General features: G+C 42.1%; 2 protein-coding genes and 1 long non-coding RNA gene across 12 annotated transcripts in view; 1 reads left to right on the top strand and 2 right to left on the bottom strand.

Annotated features, from left to right (window-relative positions):
• The window catches only part of VPS13B (vacuolar protein sorting 13 homolog B), an 883035-nt gene that overhangs the window by 389185 nt on the left and 478998 nt on the right, over positions 1-14852 (top strand). For 6 of the 8 annotated variants that reach the window (XM_083517129.1, XM_083517132.1, XM_083517130.1 and 3 more), the window contains exons 60-62: positions 1487-1589; positions 2209-2458; positions 2551-5044. The exons of the other annotated variants lie outside the window; for them this stretch is intronic. In XM_083517129.1, the coding sequence (XP_083373255.1) occupies positions 1487-1589; positions 2209-2458; positions 2551-2799 (602 nt within the window). In that variant the 3' untranslated portion in view covers positions 2800-5044. Of the gene's footprint in view, positions 1-1486; positions 1590-2208; positions 2459-2550; positions 5045-14852 lie in introns of those variants that run through there. 8 annotated transcript variants of the gene reach the window in all.
• Positions 4102-7157, bottom strand: LOC310713418. The gene is made up of 3 exons (XR_014529221.1): positions 7040-7157; positions 4297-6907; positions 4102-4241 (listed from the first exon to the last, which is right to left on the bottom strand). It is a non-coding gene; the product is annotated as an uncharacterized lncRNA (long non-coding RNA).
• Positions 7508-14276, bottom strand: COX6C (cytochrome c oxidase subunit 6C). Of its 3 annotated transcripts, XM_083517517.1 has the most exons (5): positions 14151-14268; positions 12374-12542; positions 8519-8646; positions 8274-8399; positions 7508-7626 (listed from the first exon to the last, which is right to left on the bottom strand). In XM_083517517.1, exons 3-4 carry the CDS (start codon positions 8630-8632, stop codon positions 8280-8282), a joined length of 234 nt encoding a protein of 77 aa, XP_083373643.1. In that variant the 5' UTR covers positions 8633-8646; positions 12374-12542; positions 14151-14268; the 3' UTR covers positions 7508-7626; positions 8274-8279. The 3 variants fall into 3 exon arrangements, with proteins under 3 accessions (XP_083373643.1, XP_083373642.1, XP_083373644.1); XM_083517516.1 differs by lacking the exon at positions 12374-12542 and having other exon boundaries at positions 14151-14276; XM_083517518.1 differs by lacking the exon at positions 12374-12542 and having other exon boundaries at positions 14158-14271.

Here is a 14852-nt window from a genome sequence, read left to right as displayed (position 1 = left end):
GAGATGCAAACAGTGGCTTGCATCCAGAGAGTTACCGGTACTTTAAGGGAGGTCCACAAGGTTACAAGCACCCAGTAGGATTCACCCTTCCCTGCTTTTGCAGAGTGGCCACACACACACACACACACACACACACACACACACACACACGGTGGCTGCTGTCCAGAAAGCACAAATTCAGAGTTACCTTGGGTGCAGAGAGCGAGTTCCTCCCCCCCCTTTTTTTTTGGATGCTAGCCAGTGTCTGTAACATATTTTACTTTCTATATCCATTGAACAATAGTGTAGGGAGAGGATACACAAGTGGCTTCAGATCATAATAGATGGCACTGCATGGCTGAGTACCCTCATCCCATCTAGACTGCAAACGGGATTATGCCCAATAAAGAGAATAAGAGGATGGGAGACCACACAGAAGTCAACACATGTTCTTTCTTTCTCCACTGCAAATGACATTTTCATTCGCATAACACTGTAAAACCTCAATCAGCTAATTGTTACAACTGGAATGCATCTTTTAAGCATTTCCATAAGCAGTTAAATATTAAACTATACCACCCCCCTTGCCCAACATATCCAGTGCATTACTTAATCTGGGCATTAGTTATTAGTTTTATGAAATGGACTCTTGAGTTGCTTACACCCCAGTGCAAAAACGTCTGCTTTGCCATGGAGTTACTTGACTTGTCCAAGTCATTCCTGCCTCCCCTCCCCAAATGCTTACATCTTAGTGCTCAGTTCTTTGTTGCATCAGGCTTAGCCTAGCTTCGATCAGCCTTGTAAAACTTTTATTATATCTGTGAAGTTTTTACACCCCGCTAATTCTCCGTCTAATGACCATGCCTTCATTTATAAAAATTTACAAGCCATCAGAAACCGCACATGCCAGGTCACCCCTTAGCTCTGGCAGTTCTGCTCAGAACAAACAGGAAAAGAAGCTGCTCCGCAGAGCTCTACCTTGGCACAATGAAGCACTCCTCATATTTTGGATGCCCCAGGAGAACCCATAAACGTTTGGGATCCATGTTTAACAGCTGGATTAAGTAACCTCTATTGAAATGCAGTATCTATGGCAAGCTTGCCTTCTAATGTTTACTAATCATGACATATACATGGAGGAATCTGAATATGAAGCAAGAAAGTTAACAGTGGCCTTGACTTTTTATGCATACATTGTTAAATGACGTTTTCAGTCCCATTCTGGACTGATGGCTCTCAAGAGCATTATGTTTCCCCTAATTGCTCGTATGTGACTGACATTCTGTCTTTTGTTTATTTCTAGCTAATGCTAAAATCCACCAGGGTTAAGTGCACGATTATTGTATTCTAATGTTGAATGAATTATCTCCGCTAGAGTGTCCAAAGATGTGACATCACTTTGGATCTGCACTGTTTTATGGACTACTCTAAGAAGATGACATCACTACAACATGTTCCTGTTTTCCGAAAAAACAACTAGTAAAAATCTTAACTTCTCTTACCGCAGGTATTTTGCATGGAGCTGGACTTTCTCAGCATCCCAAACAGCGTTATCCTCCAAGCGATCAACATGCTGAGCAGGCACCAAACAGCCACGTCAAATACGTCTGGTAAAATTATTGAGACACTTGCTCATTTTTCTGTCCACATTGCTGATTAATAGATTTTGGCCCGTGGTCAAGTTAACAGGCTATTGGCCTAGGAAGAGGTTGAGTTACAACAGTTTATTTAGGAACGCTAAGCAGAGTTACTGCACAGAGGCCCATTTTGCAAATGATAAGCGGTTGATCTCCTTTGAGCTTTGTAACTCCGATGCTACTCTGTGTTTGTTTATCTAAGCTTTTACTTAGTTGCCTTTGCAGTGGACCCAAGTTCTGCACATTTCCAGAAATAGCTGCTGGTTTCTTCTCTGTGTTTGGTTCCAGCTTCTTGGGGTGGATTCTCCACGGGGAAAAGAAATGAGTTGGAAAAATAGAATGCAATTATGAGCATCGATTAGGTCAGCTTTGCTGCAGATGATTAAGGAGTTTTGATAATGTTACAAAATAAGCATGACATCCTTTTGATTTAAAACTGAAATGGGATTTGCAAAAACTGTGGTGCTTAGTATCCTTCCAGCTTGCTGTGATTCTTTTTATATATTTTTTAATGGCAGCTTCACTGAGAAACGATGCAATTGACCGTATCCTTTGAGCACAAGTTCCTAATCTTGAATTATTCTTTTAACAGGAAAATGCTTCAGTCTCTAGGGAGGCCCGAGGCCCACATGGCCTTGGATGTGGTAATTGTGAGTGGATCAGGCCAAGAACACGAAGGATGTTTGCTGCTTACCTCAGAGGTGCTGTTTGTGGTTAGTGTCAGTGAAGACACACAGCAACAGGCCTTTCCAGTGACAGAAATCGAATGTCTACAAGACAGTGAACAAAGCAACCTGCTGAAGGTGCAGCTCAAGCAGCAAAGAGTCCCTTCTGATTTGGAGGTAAAGCTTCCTAAACACCGATTTGTAGCCTTTATTTAAATTTGCAGCATGAGTGCTGTACGTTTCAATAAATCTGCGTTGTCTCATTTCAGGCAGATGGAGTAAGAGAGAGATTGTCCGAACAGCAGTACAACAGACTTTTGGACTACATCACAAAATCATCCTATCACTTTGTTCCCAGCACTTTATCTGCGCAAACCACAGCACAAGTGGTAGCTGCCGAACCCATTCCTACAACAGTTAAGACTTACCAGTACCTTGTTGATCCTGTTTTTGCCCAAGTATTCATCAGTAAATTTACTATGGTAAAAAATAAAGCCTTGAGAAAGGGGTTTAATTGAGAACACCCAGTGGCAAGACTTGTTTTCAATTTTTAAAGTAACATCTATGCAGTTGCCTAATGTGAACTTTTAATTTCACATTGTGTCAAACACATGTGTTTAAACTTTGTGGGCTGGTGTAGTAAAGTAGCACTTAAAAAACAAACAAACCCACAATAGTCTTATTTTTTGCCCAGCCTATATGAAATGTGCTGATTCTCGATCTCTGTGCATGAGGCAAAAATTCAGGAAATATTAGTGATGCAAACCTTGTTATAAGCTAAGCTGTCTAGTAAAGGGAAATGTAGCAGCCCTATAGAATGACAGTGAACACGTTCAGTCCATTCTTTTAACTGGAAATCAGACAGGCAAGGGTAAGCAAAACTCTGCATGTTGCAGTGTTCTTGTCCCAGAAAGAATATCCGTGTTCTCTGTGTCCTATTTTAGGGTCTGCCAGTTTCTATTATAAGCAGAGTTTATAACTCAGCTGTAAAAACTAGCTCAGGGCTGAAACTTTTACCCTAAGTTTTCCATCCAATAGCAAAACATTTCCTCCCACTCCAACTGAAAGCATTGAAGTGGCTGTTTTAAGTTACTAGTGACAGCTGGGTTTTAGCACTGTTCTAACCTTATAATAGCCTTCTTTATTTGACTGAAATTCTGCAGGACTTTAGTCCTTAATATAAACTAGTGCCTTTGTGTAGTTTGGAGAGCAAAATGGTAACTACGGCATTAATTTATTTTTGAAACTTCCTGTCTGTAGTAATCTTATTCCCCAGTCAGATTTTTCTTAAGACTTTTGAATGTATATGATGTTGTGGATTGTTGGGCAATACATAATTATGCAAGGTACGTCATCTCTTATTATTGTGGGACCAGTAATATGCATCGTATCAATTTTAGGAGTGGTGTTCAGGCAAGTGTACCAAAAAAAACCTAGACAAAACTCAAGTCTCCAATCCAAACTGCATTACTCAGAGGTCAGTCCCACTGTAAGTAGTATGATTTACTGCCAAGGATATTGTTTAGGGTTGTTCTGTCAGTCTTGTTACACATTTCAACATAAATGCTAATTGTATGCATTAACTAATCCTGAGGCCTATATCGGTGCTCTTCAAAGAGTTTATGTAATTTGAATATTTTGTTCTTGGTCTCAAACTTACCTATCCAATATTTAAAGGTTAAGAAATGGAGATTTAAAACTAACAAATGTTAGTTTTTACTATAGCTCTGTGGATACAATTTAATGAAGATAGATGAATCTTGTACTAAAACGATCTAGGGACTGAACAGTCTGGAAGCAAATAGATCATTCCTTTCAACATCTTTGTCACCACTTTCTACACTGAAAAACTCACTTTAATTGGGAAGGACTTGCTAAACCATAAAACTAAATTCCAGTAGTTTGGGGTTCTGCGCCTAATGCTGTCCCTATTGTGTTTCAGAAGTCACATTTCCCACCCCTTCCAATACAAAGACAAATATGTTACTGAGTACTTGAAGCCTTATCTAAACCACTGCATAGAGAACAATTAAAATTATGACTGATGGGACTCAATCCCATATTGGGGCTATGAGTCACATCACATTTACATTTAGCCTGATTTGATGGCCTCTCACACTCTTAAAGGAGCTCCCATTTGATTTGTCTGTGGAGTTCTCCTTGCACATTTAGGATTTTAGTGTTTTGAATGAGTTTTGTTATAGGCGATTCAAATTCTGTTTTCCTCTTTTATTTTAGAAAAATCACTGTTGCCATAAGATCTATTATATTTGTGGATTGCAATGGGATCAGCAGTCTTAGGTTTGAGAAAATCTATTTAATGTGGGTTCTTGGCTATTATCTGTTTCTGCTTCAAAACTTTTGTTCCAAATGATACTCCTGGCTCAACCTCTCAGGGCAAGAACTCAACATTATTCTGTGGAGATTATTCCTATACTTCAAAACTATGCCCAAGACAGGAACTGAAATGAAACCAAGTCATTACCGTAATAATGATCTATTTTTGTTGTTGTTGACATCTCCTTTGCATTCTTGGTACAAACTACAAGAACATTTTGATTTAAGTGCTTCTCTTGTCCCACTTTGCTATGAGTTACTTCTGGAAGCCATTTTTCTTATTTATTGATCACAATGAGTGTGAAGTGAACACAGCCATTGTTAACATCTCATATGTTGACTTGTCAAACTGGTCATTGTTTACCTTTGAAAATGTATACATTTTATTCTTGAATCTTTTATGGGAAATAAAGAGTTATATTGCCAGTGTTGCATGCTGACTGCATATATTAGAACAAATTTATTCAGGGAAAACAATTTTTGTGACCCACACACAGATAGCTCAGGCAGGCAAGCCACTATTGGTTTACAGGACTCTTTATGACTCATCTTTGAGTGAACTGAACTATTCAAGTATCATTTTAGCACCTTTCTCCAAAAACACCTTCCCTGCTGTCGCCCAATTCCTGCAGACACAAAGGAATGGTGGGAGGCACCAACAGGGCAACCTCTCAAGGGAAGATGGCTGGGAGGCAGTGTCAGAAGCTGAAAAGGTAACAGAGTTTAGTGAGCAGGCAGAGGCTGTGGCAGAGAGAAGTCTAGAAGCAGAATCAGGAGAAAGGAGAGGCAGAGATAAGCCATACTGTCTCCCCCTCCTGCTGCAACAAGCTTCCCTCCCCACTGGGCTCCCAGGACCAGAAACCTGGGAGAGGAGGAGACTTAAGTCAGCTGTGGACTTTCAGTCTGTACAACTGCCTCATAGAGCCAAGACCTACTGAGAAGGGTTGCTGTGCTCATTAAGCCTGGTGCTCCTGAGCAGGCCTTATTTCTTCTAATAAAGAGTTAACTTCACTAACAGTGACTTACTGCTAGCTGGCTCACTGACACACACAGTCCTTGCTTACGATGACAGCATAATTTTGCTGCAGCTACACTACTTATATCAAGAAGCTGCTTTAAATGAATAGTGCCTTTCCGTGGTCCCTGCACAACCTTGAAGCAAAACACAACTTTTATAGGAATTTTCCAAAATCTATCTACGCTGCCCCAAATGTTCAGTGAAGCGACAAATTAATCCCCATAGTTCTGCAAGCATTTTGGTCCATCCTCTGTAGACCAGTTTAAAGTAGTACCTCATATGCTCTCACTGATGGCAAAACTACTCTTTAGAATAGAGTTTCATTAGTTTTAATGGTTTCAACCTAGTCCTGCAGTTTATCTATATGAATAACACAATCACCCATCAAAAGGTTGCTGCTTGTGATCTTTTGAGCTGGCTATAAAATCTTCACATAAAGCAGGATGCCAAATTAAGCCATCTGTATTGTATTTTCAAGCTTGTAAATTCAAATCCCGATAGCAAAACATCTACTTCAAATGGACCATTAACATCAACACTTTGTATATATACACATTCTCCAAAACCATTCACTCTAGTAAGCTACTTAGTAACTTCTTCGTTGATTCAAAACACAAAGTTGCAGTAACAAGGGATTTTCAGACTTTCCAGGCACTAGACTCTTGCCTTAAATTAGGGAATACATTTTTACTGGCATTTTTACATCAGTATTTGGAAGACCTCTAATGGACAAACTCACTCACACACTGTTCTATTAAACATCAGCTGGAGAGCTGTGTACCGTTGGAAGCAACACTATAGGATACTAGCAGACAAAGTTCAAGAGTGTGCAACGAGCAAGAACACAAGACCTAAGGAAAGCTAAATGATCATTAAGCCAGTCACGATGAGATGTTTTAAGGACTTACTGGGAATATCTGAAAATACAATTACAGAAGTTGGCTGCTAGTTGTACAAACCAGACAGATATTAGGGGGAACGTAAAGGCTGGCATGCCTGTGAAAACAGATGTCAAGCCTGCACAATGCAGATACTGCTATGTCTGCAAATGTGCATCCTTATCCACAACTAATCACACAACTACGTATATCCTCCCTTATCGTAAGGCAAATTGTTAACTGATCTTTGCTGAAGCATGTTCTAGTACCCATTAGGTATTTAATCAGCTTTTTTAGAGGCAGGTGTGCCTATTATGGACCTAGCAATCATCCAACACAGCCCAGCCTAGACCTCTCTTCCTGCCTGGCTCCTTTAAAGCAGTGGTAGCCAAGCTTGGCCCTCCACTGTTTTGGACTACAACTCCCATTATCCCTAGCCAAAAGGACCAGTGGTCAGGGATGATGGGAACTGTAGTCCCAAAACAGCTAGAGGGCCAAGTTTGGCCACCACTGCTTTAGAGCAACAGCCCTATAAGGTTGCAGAACTACAGCTCCTATCTTCCTATCAACGATGCTGGCTGAAGTCCAACATCTGGAAGGCCGCATACTCCCCACACCTTAGAGAGACAAGTGTTAATAAACAAAAGACCAGGATAAACCAGATAGAAGGCTTTTGTTCTCAATCTCCCTACCCAGTTTCAGTGAAAGGAAGATGTAATTAATCAAACATAGAATCCAGCAGATTTTTCCTCTCTCATTCATCAATCATTCTCCAAAAGCTTTCTAGAATCATAGAATCATAGAGTTGGAAGAGACCACAAGGGCCGAGTCCAACCCCCTGCCAAGCAGGAAACAAGAAAACTTGAAATGATGACTGGCAGCTAGTACCTCAACAACAGTACATAAGGGGGGGGGGAACAATAGTACTTAAGCATTCTGTTACAGATATTACTACCTCCTCGCTATCCAGTTTGAAAAAAGTCCAAACATCGCTTAACTGAAGTACTTAATTTAATGATCAATGTTACAGCATGATCAACACCAAAGTGGATCATAAGGAATAGTTCAGTGAAACAGTGATGTTCAGTTGTCAGATATCCAGAGAGGAGAGTCTGAAAAGGAAGAAACAACAAGTTATTAAATGAATCTGTTTTTAATCTCAAGACCACTTATGCAAAGGGTTTTGTCTAAAATGAGCAACAGGATGCTTTCACCTATATATTTACGCCCCATGAAAACCAAGATTGTGTAATAGATATAGGAGTTTACAGACCAAGTTGGACAAACCAATGTGAACAGAGACAAACACGTAATACACATATGCAGATAAACACCTCACTGCAGGCATGGTTAACAGTTCTACCACTAGGGGGCTTTGAATAAAACAGGTTTTGAAAAGTGGGTAAAAAGGCAAAAGCAGCAATACAGCATAGGTATTCCATAAAAAGAGGTCAAATATTTAAAAAAGTAAGGGGGCTAGGCCAAGCGACAGGGGAAGATAGCAGGCCCCCTCATGGGGACTGAAAAGACAATATATAAATGTTTCTATAAATAAATAGGTTCAGATGCGTAAGTTTTTAGTAGAGATGCAATCAAACACTGAAGCTAAAAACTAGAACATTGCAGGGCTATCAATTGATAATAAGTACATAAGATGGGTCTGGTGGATACAGAGCTAAGACAAAACATCCACCATACCTAGTCAAAAAGTAATATTCTTCTGCCAAGGTTAGACAACGGAAAGTTTTCAGATACCTACTCATGATCATTTGGGTGGTGCACTTTCAAACACCCCAGCTTTTCTCATGGCCTCAAACTCCTTCATGGCATCATAGTTTTTATAGAACTCAGCATATGCTCTTTTCCTTGGTTCAGCCACACCAAACTAAAGAGAAAGAGATAAGACCGCAAGTTATTACTGGAAAAAGTTGCATCCTCTCACTAAGACAGTCTTAATTAAAGAACTAACTCACAAACTGACTTCTTAATGTACCACAGTCTGACCTTGTATCCAGCTGCACATCCTATCGAAAAAAGGAAAGCCACTACAATGTGTTTTCTTAGACGACTGGCCAGGAGGCCTCTCATCTGGGGCTTGGGCAGCAAAGCAGCAGACATGGTGATGTTTTCTCCTAAAAAAGGCAAATCAAAGAAAATTTAGCAAGGGTGCGCTGTCACAAAAGCATCTCTACGACCAACAGTGAAAAGAATCAGCTACAAAGATGTGGTTATTCAAATCTCTAAACCCTATGCAGCTGAGCCAAGCTTCATAGGCAAGGAGGTCACTTATATAGCTCCCCAAATTACTCAGAAATTCCTGTTTCTTAGATTTTCAATAAATATCTAATGAGGCATGCATAGAAGCTCTACAACCTTTATCACTTCAATAATATGTCTTACTTGTAGACTTAATTTTAGCCTTACACTTTTGGATGCAAGGCATCATTTGCCCACACAATAGGAAGAAATGGGTGTGTGGGACAGGGGGAAGACCAAGGGCGATTAAGCAGCCTTTTTTATTTATTTATAGGATTTATAACCCTTTTCAGCCAAAAAGACTCCCAGAGTGGCTTACATACAGTCAGTTAAAATAAGACAGTCCATGCCCACAGGCTTGCAATGTAAAAAAACACAATATACAAGGGGAAAGGGACAGTGACAAAAGGAACTCAAACTCAGGCAGCAATTATTAAACATTTGTTGTTATAGTGACCACTAGGCTCCATTCGGATAGGAGATGCCTGATGGAGCTAAGCTTTTGACCAAACTAATGGAACAAACTGCGCTTCCTATCTCTCCCCCAGAGGCAGTCTGATGGAGTGCCTTCCCACATAAGTATCAGTTGAGAGAGGCAGCCTAACAGAGCTGGCCAATCACAGCAGAGCTTATGGGAGTGCTCTGCTTCCCATCTCTCCCACTAATAGAATGGCTGCTTCCAAATGATAGTTGAGGGAGGAGGCCTGATGGAGCTGGCTATATACAAGCTATCCCAGTTATGGTTCATAGAGGACAAAAAGTTACCGTGTCTGCCCTGTTTAACCATCATTTTGCATCTGGTTCCACCCCCCAAAGACATTACACATACCTTGGTTTTCAAACAGCTTAGTTCTTGAACATTTTGGCTCCCAAACGCTGCAATCCCGGAAGTGACTGTTCCGGTTTGTGAACTATTTTTGGAAGCTGAACGTCTGACGGGGCTTCCACAGCTTCCAATTGACCACAGGAGCTTCCTGGAGTCAATCAGAACCAACGCTTTGGTTTCCAAACATTTTGGAAGTCGAACAGACTTCCAGAACAGATTCCGTTTGACTTCCAAGGTATGACTGTATTTTATGCTCTGTTGCTAAAGGTGCCTTCAGTATCCTAATTCTGGACACATTTTCTTACAATATTGTACATGCTGTGTCATATGGAAACATAACACCTGAGAGCAGCACTCGAAATTAACCGCTCGCCAGCTGTTTTCTGTGACACAGGAGCACCACCTAGTGACCAAGTTTAGATTTCCAGTCACATAGTTTGTGACCGGCTGTGCAGGAGAACCACAGCATCAGTTTTCCCTTTCTGCCTGACCCCAGGAAGCCTTTTGATGTGCTAAAAGGTTGTGGTTTGCAAACAAACAGATAAGCAATTTGGGGGGGGGGGGAAGCAGCAGGAGAGATCCAGCTGTTTTGCCTCTGGTCACAGAAAAACAGATAAATTGGTGCAAATTCTATAAATTAGAATCTTTTAGAAACGGAAGTGGGGTCCATTTGTATGAACTTTTAAGTGCAAGTGATGCCAGTAAATCCTAGTTATCAATATGGAACGGTTATCTCTTTTTTTCTTTTTAAGTGCAAACATTCCCCACAGACTTCCTCTCATCCACACTCAGTTCATATACTACAGCTGCAATGGTAATTTGGGATGGGGGCAAACCAACAAAGAAACTAATGGTCTTGAAAGAGTGGAGCATCACCTACTTTTTAAAGATTTGCATGAGTGCTCCTGTACCATTTACAGGGAAGTGTTTTACATGAGCACGAATGGAGAAAATGTCCCTCACTGGTAGCTCCATCTATCACAAAAACTGTGGCTTTGCAAACTGAAAAATAGAGTTTCAACCCAGTGAGAGCAAGTGTGTGTAGTAGATTGTCTGTAGGACCAGGACCTGGGAGAGCTGGGTTCAAATCCCCACACTATGTTACTGTCCTATACATGTCTAAACTTAAGTCTCACTGTTAACCTCTGTATGACTTGTTTTGCTGTGGCTGGTTATAACCCTCCAAACACCACAAATTACAAAAAAGCCCAAATAAATTCTCTATGAAAAAATAAATAGAAAGTGCTGTTGCATTGAGGGGAAGGGTGATTAGCCATTGTTTTCGCACCTTTAACCCAGGTTCCACGAGCCGTGTAAGCAGTTTCTAACACTGCTAGGAGTGACGCACCAACACGAGGAGCAGGTGCATAGAAAATGCAGTCACACCTCAGAGCTGCCAACTCTGAATAATGTAAACCTAATGTCTTGGATGCTAACAAAGAGCTCTTTCCTCTCCTACTTTTGGGGCCCATGCAAGTTTCCTTTGCCAGTCTTGACTTTTCTACTTGACTCACTCATGTTTCACAGTGGATCAATATTCCACTGATAATAGCTTTCCTCTGAGTAGATGAAAGGAATGTTTGCAAACATTTCATAGCATCACAGCAGCTTAGCCAATGACAGACTACAGGTGAGTTTGGCTTCAGCCAATCAGATACAAAACTATCCAGTGGGCCATATCCGTAAATATGGAACCTGATGAGCTCTACATTTAAGTAAGCAAACAAAACCTCTTCCAACACCTCCAATTCACATAATATTTACTTATTTTTATCCACACATCTTTGCCCAATAAATAAGATTCTCAATGGTTGAAAGATCTTAGACATGCCCCATTGGTCTTTGGGAACTGAGCACCAACCCAGCCTCCAACAAGAACCCATGTAAAACACGATCAGGTTTTTGCCAAGTTCTTTCAGCTACTACAGATCAGCTTACCTCCATGAAGCTAGCTACGTTTAAAGACTCCTCCATGCCAGAGATATCAAGCTGGATCATCTGCAGGTCTTTGCATTTGATAACAATGGTGCCAACAAAACATTTTTCAATGGAAAAACCATTGAAAACCTTTCCCCTATGCCCTGCCAGGCTTATGCTGGCAGGGTGGGAGAATGGTCCACTTTCTGTTTTAACTTTTTTCCTTTTACGCTTAAGTTTCCACTCCCATTAAAAACAGTGGTAGGGAAAGCAGAGGGAGAGATTTAGTCACACTCAAAAGCATCTCTAAGTTTCTCGCTGGGCTGTAGATTGAAGCCACTTGCTGGAATGCCCCATTTTTAGCTCTTCTGACGTCACAGCTTTGACAATAGTTGGGCCAGGACTTTGAAAGAGCCAAAGGTGGCTGGGAGGCAAACTCCAACTTCTGACATCAGAGGAATAGATCTGATGTATCCGATGCCCTCACATATAACTGCATCCTAACTATCACATGATCATATAATTACATTACACAATTGTGCCCTAGAAGAGTTGGTCATGGAACTGACCAATCCTTGACTTCATCTTAAGTGGCACCCAGGACCTGGTGCCAGATGTAACTGTTGTCTAACCAATTGGGAGCAGTGGCCATAGTACCATTAAATTAAATATACATAGATATGGCCAAGAAAATCCAACATGGCCACATCAGACTTCAGCAAAGGAAACTTCCCAAAAATGAGAGGTGCGGTAAAAAGGAAGTTGAAAGGCAGAATCAAGGTCAAACCACTTCAACATTTTAAGTTAAAATTACTTAAATATGATTGTAGCAGAAGGGTGGCTAGAGAGGCAGTTGGTACCTTGGATGACAACTGAGCCAAAGGTATGCTAAAAGATGAGAGTGCAGAGAAGTGGAATGTCTTCACAGCAGAAGATATAAGGCAGATCTCTGTTCCTCAGGTAACTTTTGCAGGAAGGAAGTATGAGGAACTGAGGCATATAGTAGTGATGAGGGATGAAGTTCTAGGCCTAATAATAATAGAAAAACTGACTAATAACCAAGTCTGGATAGCATCAACCTGAGCTCTCAAAGGTGAGAAACAGTTGCAGCCTTGGTGGCTTTTTAGTTTAGAGAAAATGTGCACGAGAGGTGGTATGACTAATGAAAACAGTGGAGAAAGGTTTCTCTCTCTCATAACACAAAAAATCATGGATATTCAATGAGGCTGAATGGAGGATTCAGGGCAGATAAAGGGAAGTACTTCACACAGCACACAGTAAAACTGTGGAATTCGCTCCCACAGGAGGTAGTGATGGCCATCAACTTGGATGGATTTAAATGAGGATTAGGGAAGTTCATAGAGGTAAGGGCTCTCAGGAAACTGCAGGATGAGAGTGCTTCTCATAGGCATCATGTTGGTGACACTGAGAATGGGATACTGAAATAGGCCTGATCCAGCAGGCTCTTAAGTACAATTTTAACACCTGCTCTTCCTGTTTCATTCAATGTGGTGTACATAGTCCCACTCCTCTTTATCCTCAATATTCACTCTAGGAAATAAGTTGAACTAACTTAAAAAGACTGGGCCCAAGGTCACCCAGTAAACTTTGTGGCTCAGGGTAGAACTAAAGTCAAGTCTCCCAACCCTATCTACCACACTGTATGGACAATTTTTATATATATACTCAGTTTTATGCACAAGCCTTAAAAAATGGAGGGCCCCGACAAACTACAAGTTAGCTCCTCAAAGTTTAGTTTCATGCTTTTGAGAACCAGCACAGCTCAACACAATTCTTATCCATTCATAATTTTGTTTAAGGGATTTGCGACCGCAAGTGCCCATGTTCCAGCAGACGATGACTAAGAATTTACTCCTACAGCTTTCAGCATTTTCCTAGGCTACAGAATTGTGAGGGTGTCAAACATACATACACACACACACACACACACACACCATGAAGGCCTCCTCTTTGCTTTTAAAAATGTAACATTGTCTCTCCATGCACACACATGCTGCACATATGTATGGAGAGGGGAACAAAAGCGACGAGGAGCCGATTTCTCGCCTTGGGCCCCCTAAGCTCAAGTGTGCGCGCGACTGCTCACGCGGGAAACTATTAAAAGTCCCCGAAGGCCTTCAGAGGCTCCGCCCCGCCTGGGCGTCTGGTAGCCAAGCAGCTCGCCTTCCGTGCCCCTGAGGAGCCCAATTTCGAGCAGTTCACCACTGACGCGACTCCAGGACGTCCTTTGCAAGGAAGTGGGAGGGCGGCGAACAACTCCTGTCCGGGCCAGGGGCAGCTTCCTTGCCCGGTGGCGGGCGGGGTTGGTGCAGCTGCCCTCACAAGCGCCATTGCGACGGGACTCCCAGGGAAACAAGGCCGAGGAGAGAGAAGACAGGCCTGGCCGCAGGGGAGCCAAGGACCAAGGCCCAGGCCTCCCCCTCGGGCGCTTCTTCGTCCCTTCCCCTCCTCAGAATCCAAGCCAACCGAGTCCCCCGCCCCCCCCCCCACCAACGGCCCAACGGTCGCACCAGGAACGCGCCGCTCTCTGGAACGCGCGGGAGGAGGAGGGAAGGGGAAGGGCTGAGGGAACAGGCACGGGCGGGCCCACCAACCAACCCCCTGCAAAGCACTCACGTCTCACAGAAAGCTCTGGAACCGCAAGGTCCTCCTCGCACACGCAAGTATCCTGCGCTGTCCTTCCTCGTTCACCTTCCGAACCGCAGCTCCCGCCTGCGCACGCGCGTTGCGATCGACGGCTACGGGAAGGCGCTCGGGTCAAATTTAATAGGGCGCGGAACGCGCGGAGGTCTCTCCTGCCGCAGTCTGATTCTGCGTGTTTATATAGTATTTGACTTCCTTCCGTAATGTTTTGTTCTGGGTTGTTTTATTTGATGTTTTAATGTGTTGTAAACCAGGTTGAGATTTATTTTTTTATAAGGCATAGAAATGAAATGAATAATAATAATAATCACAGACTCGTAGAATTACGGCGTTGGAAGGGATTCCCCGGGCTCATCTATTCCAACCCCCAGCCTTCTGGGTAAGTGTCACACACACTGACCCAGAAAGTCTTGGGCTAGCAACTCTTCCATCATGTTTGTTATAAGAGCCACTGCTTCATATTAAATTGAAAATATAAATCTAGCTGTGAATGTGTCACAATCAAAATCAGATTTCTTCTTCTTACTGTCTGAAGCCAACTCTTGCCTTAGGACCAACAGATGCCAGGCCCAAGACAGTATACCGCCATTATGAATCTGGGATGTTAAAGTGGCCATTAAATAAAATTATCAACATTGTATCAAAGTTCGAGACATACCTGTTAAGCTTTGTTGA

The sequence above is a fragment of the Podarcis liolepis genome (genome assembly GCF_965112155.1).
Source record: "Podarcis liolepis genome assembly, chromosome: 8".
NCBI lineage: Eukaryota > Metazoa > Chordata > Lepidosauria > Squamata > Lacertidae > Podarcis > Podarcis liolepis.
The sequence above is the reverse complement of the archived record's forward strand: the minus strand, read 5'-3'. Positions and strand labels throughout refer to the sequence as shown.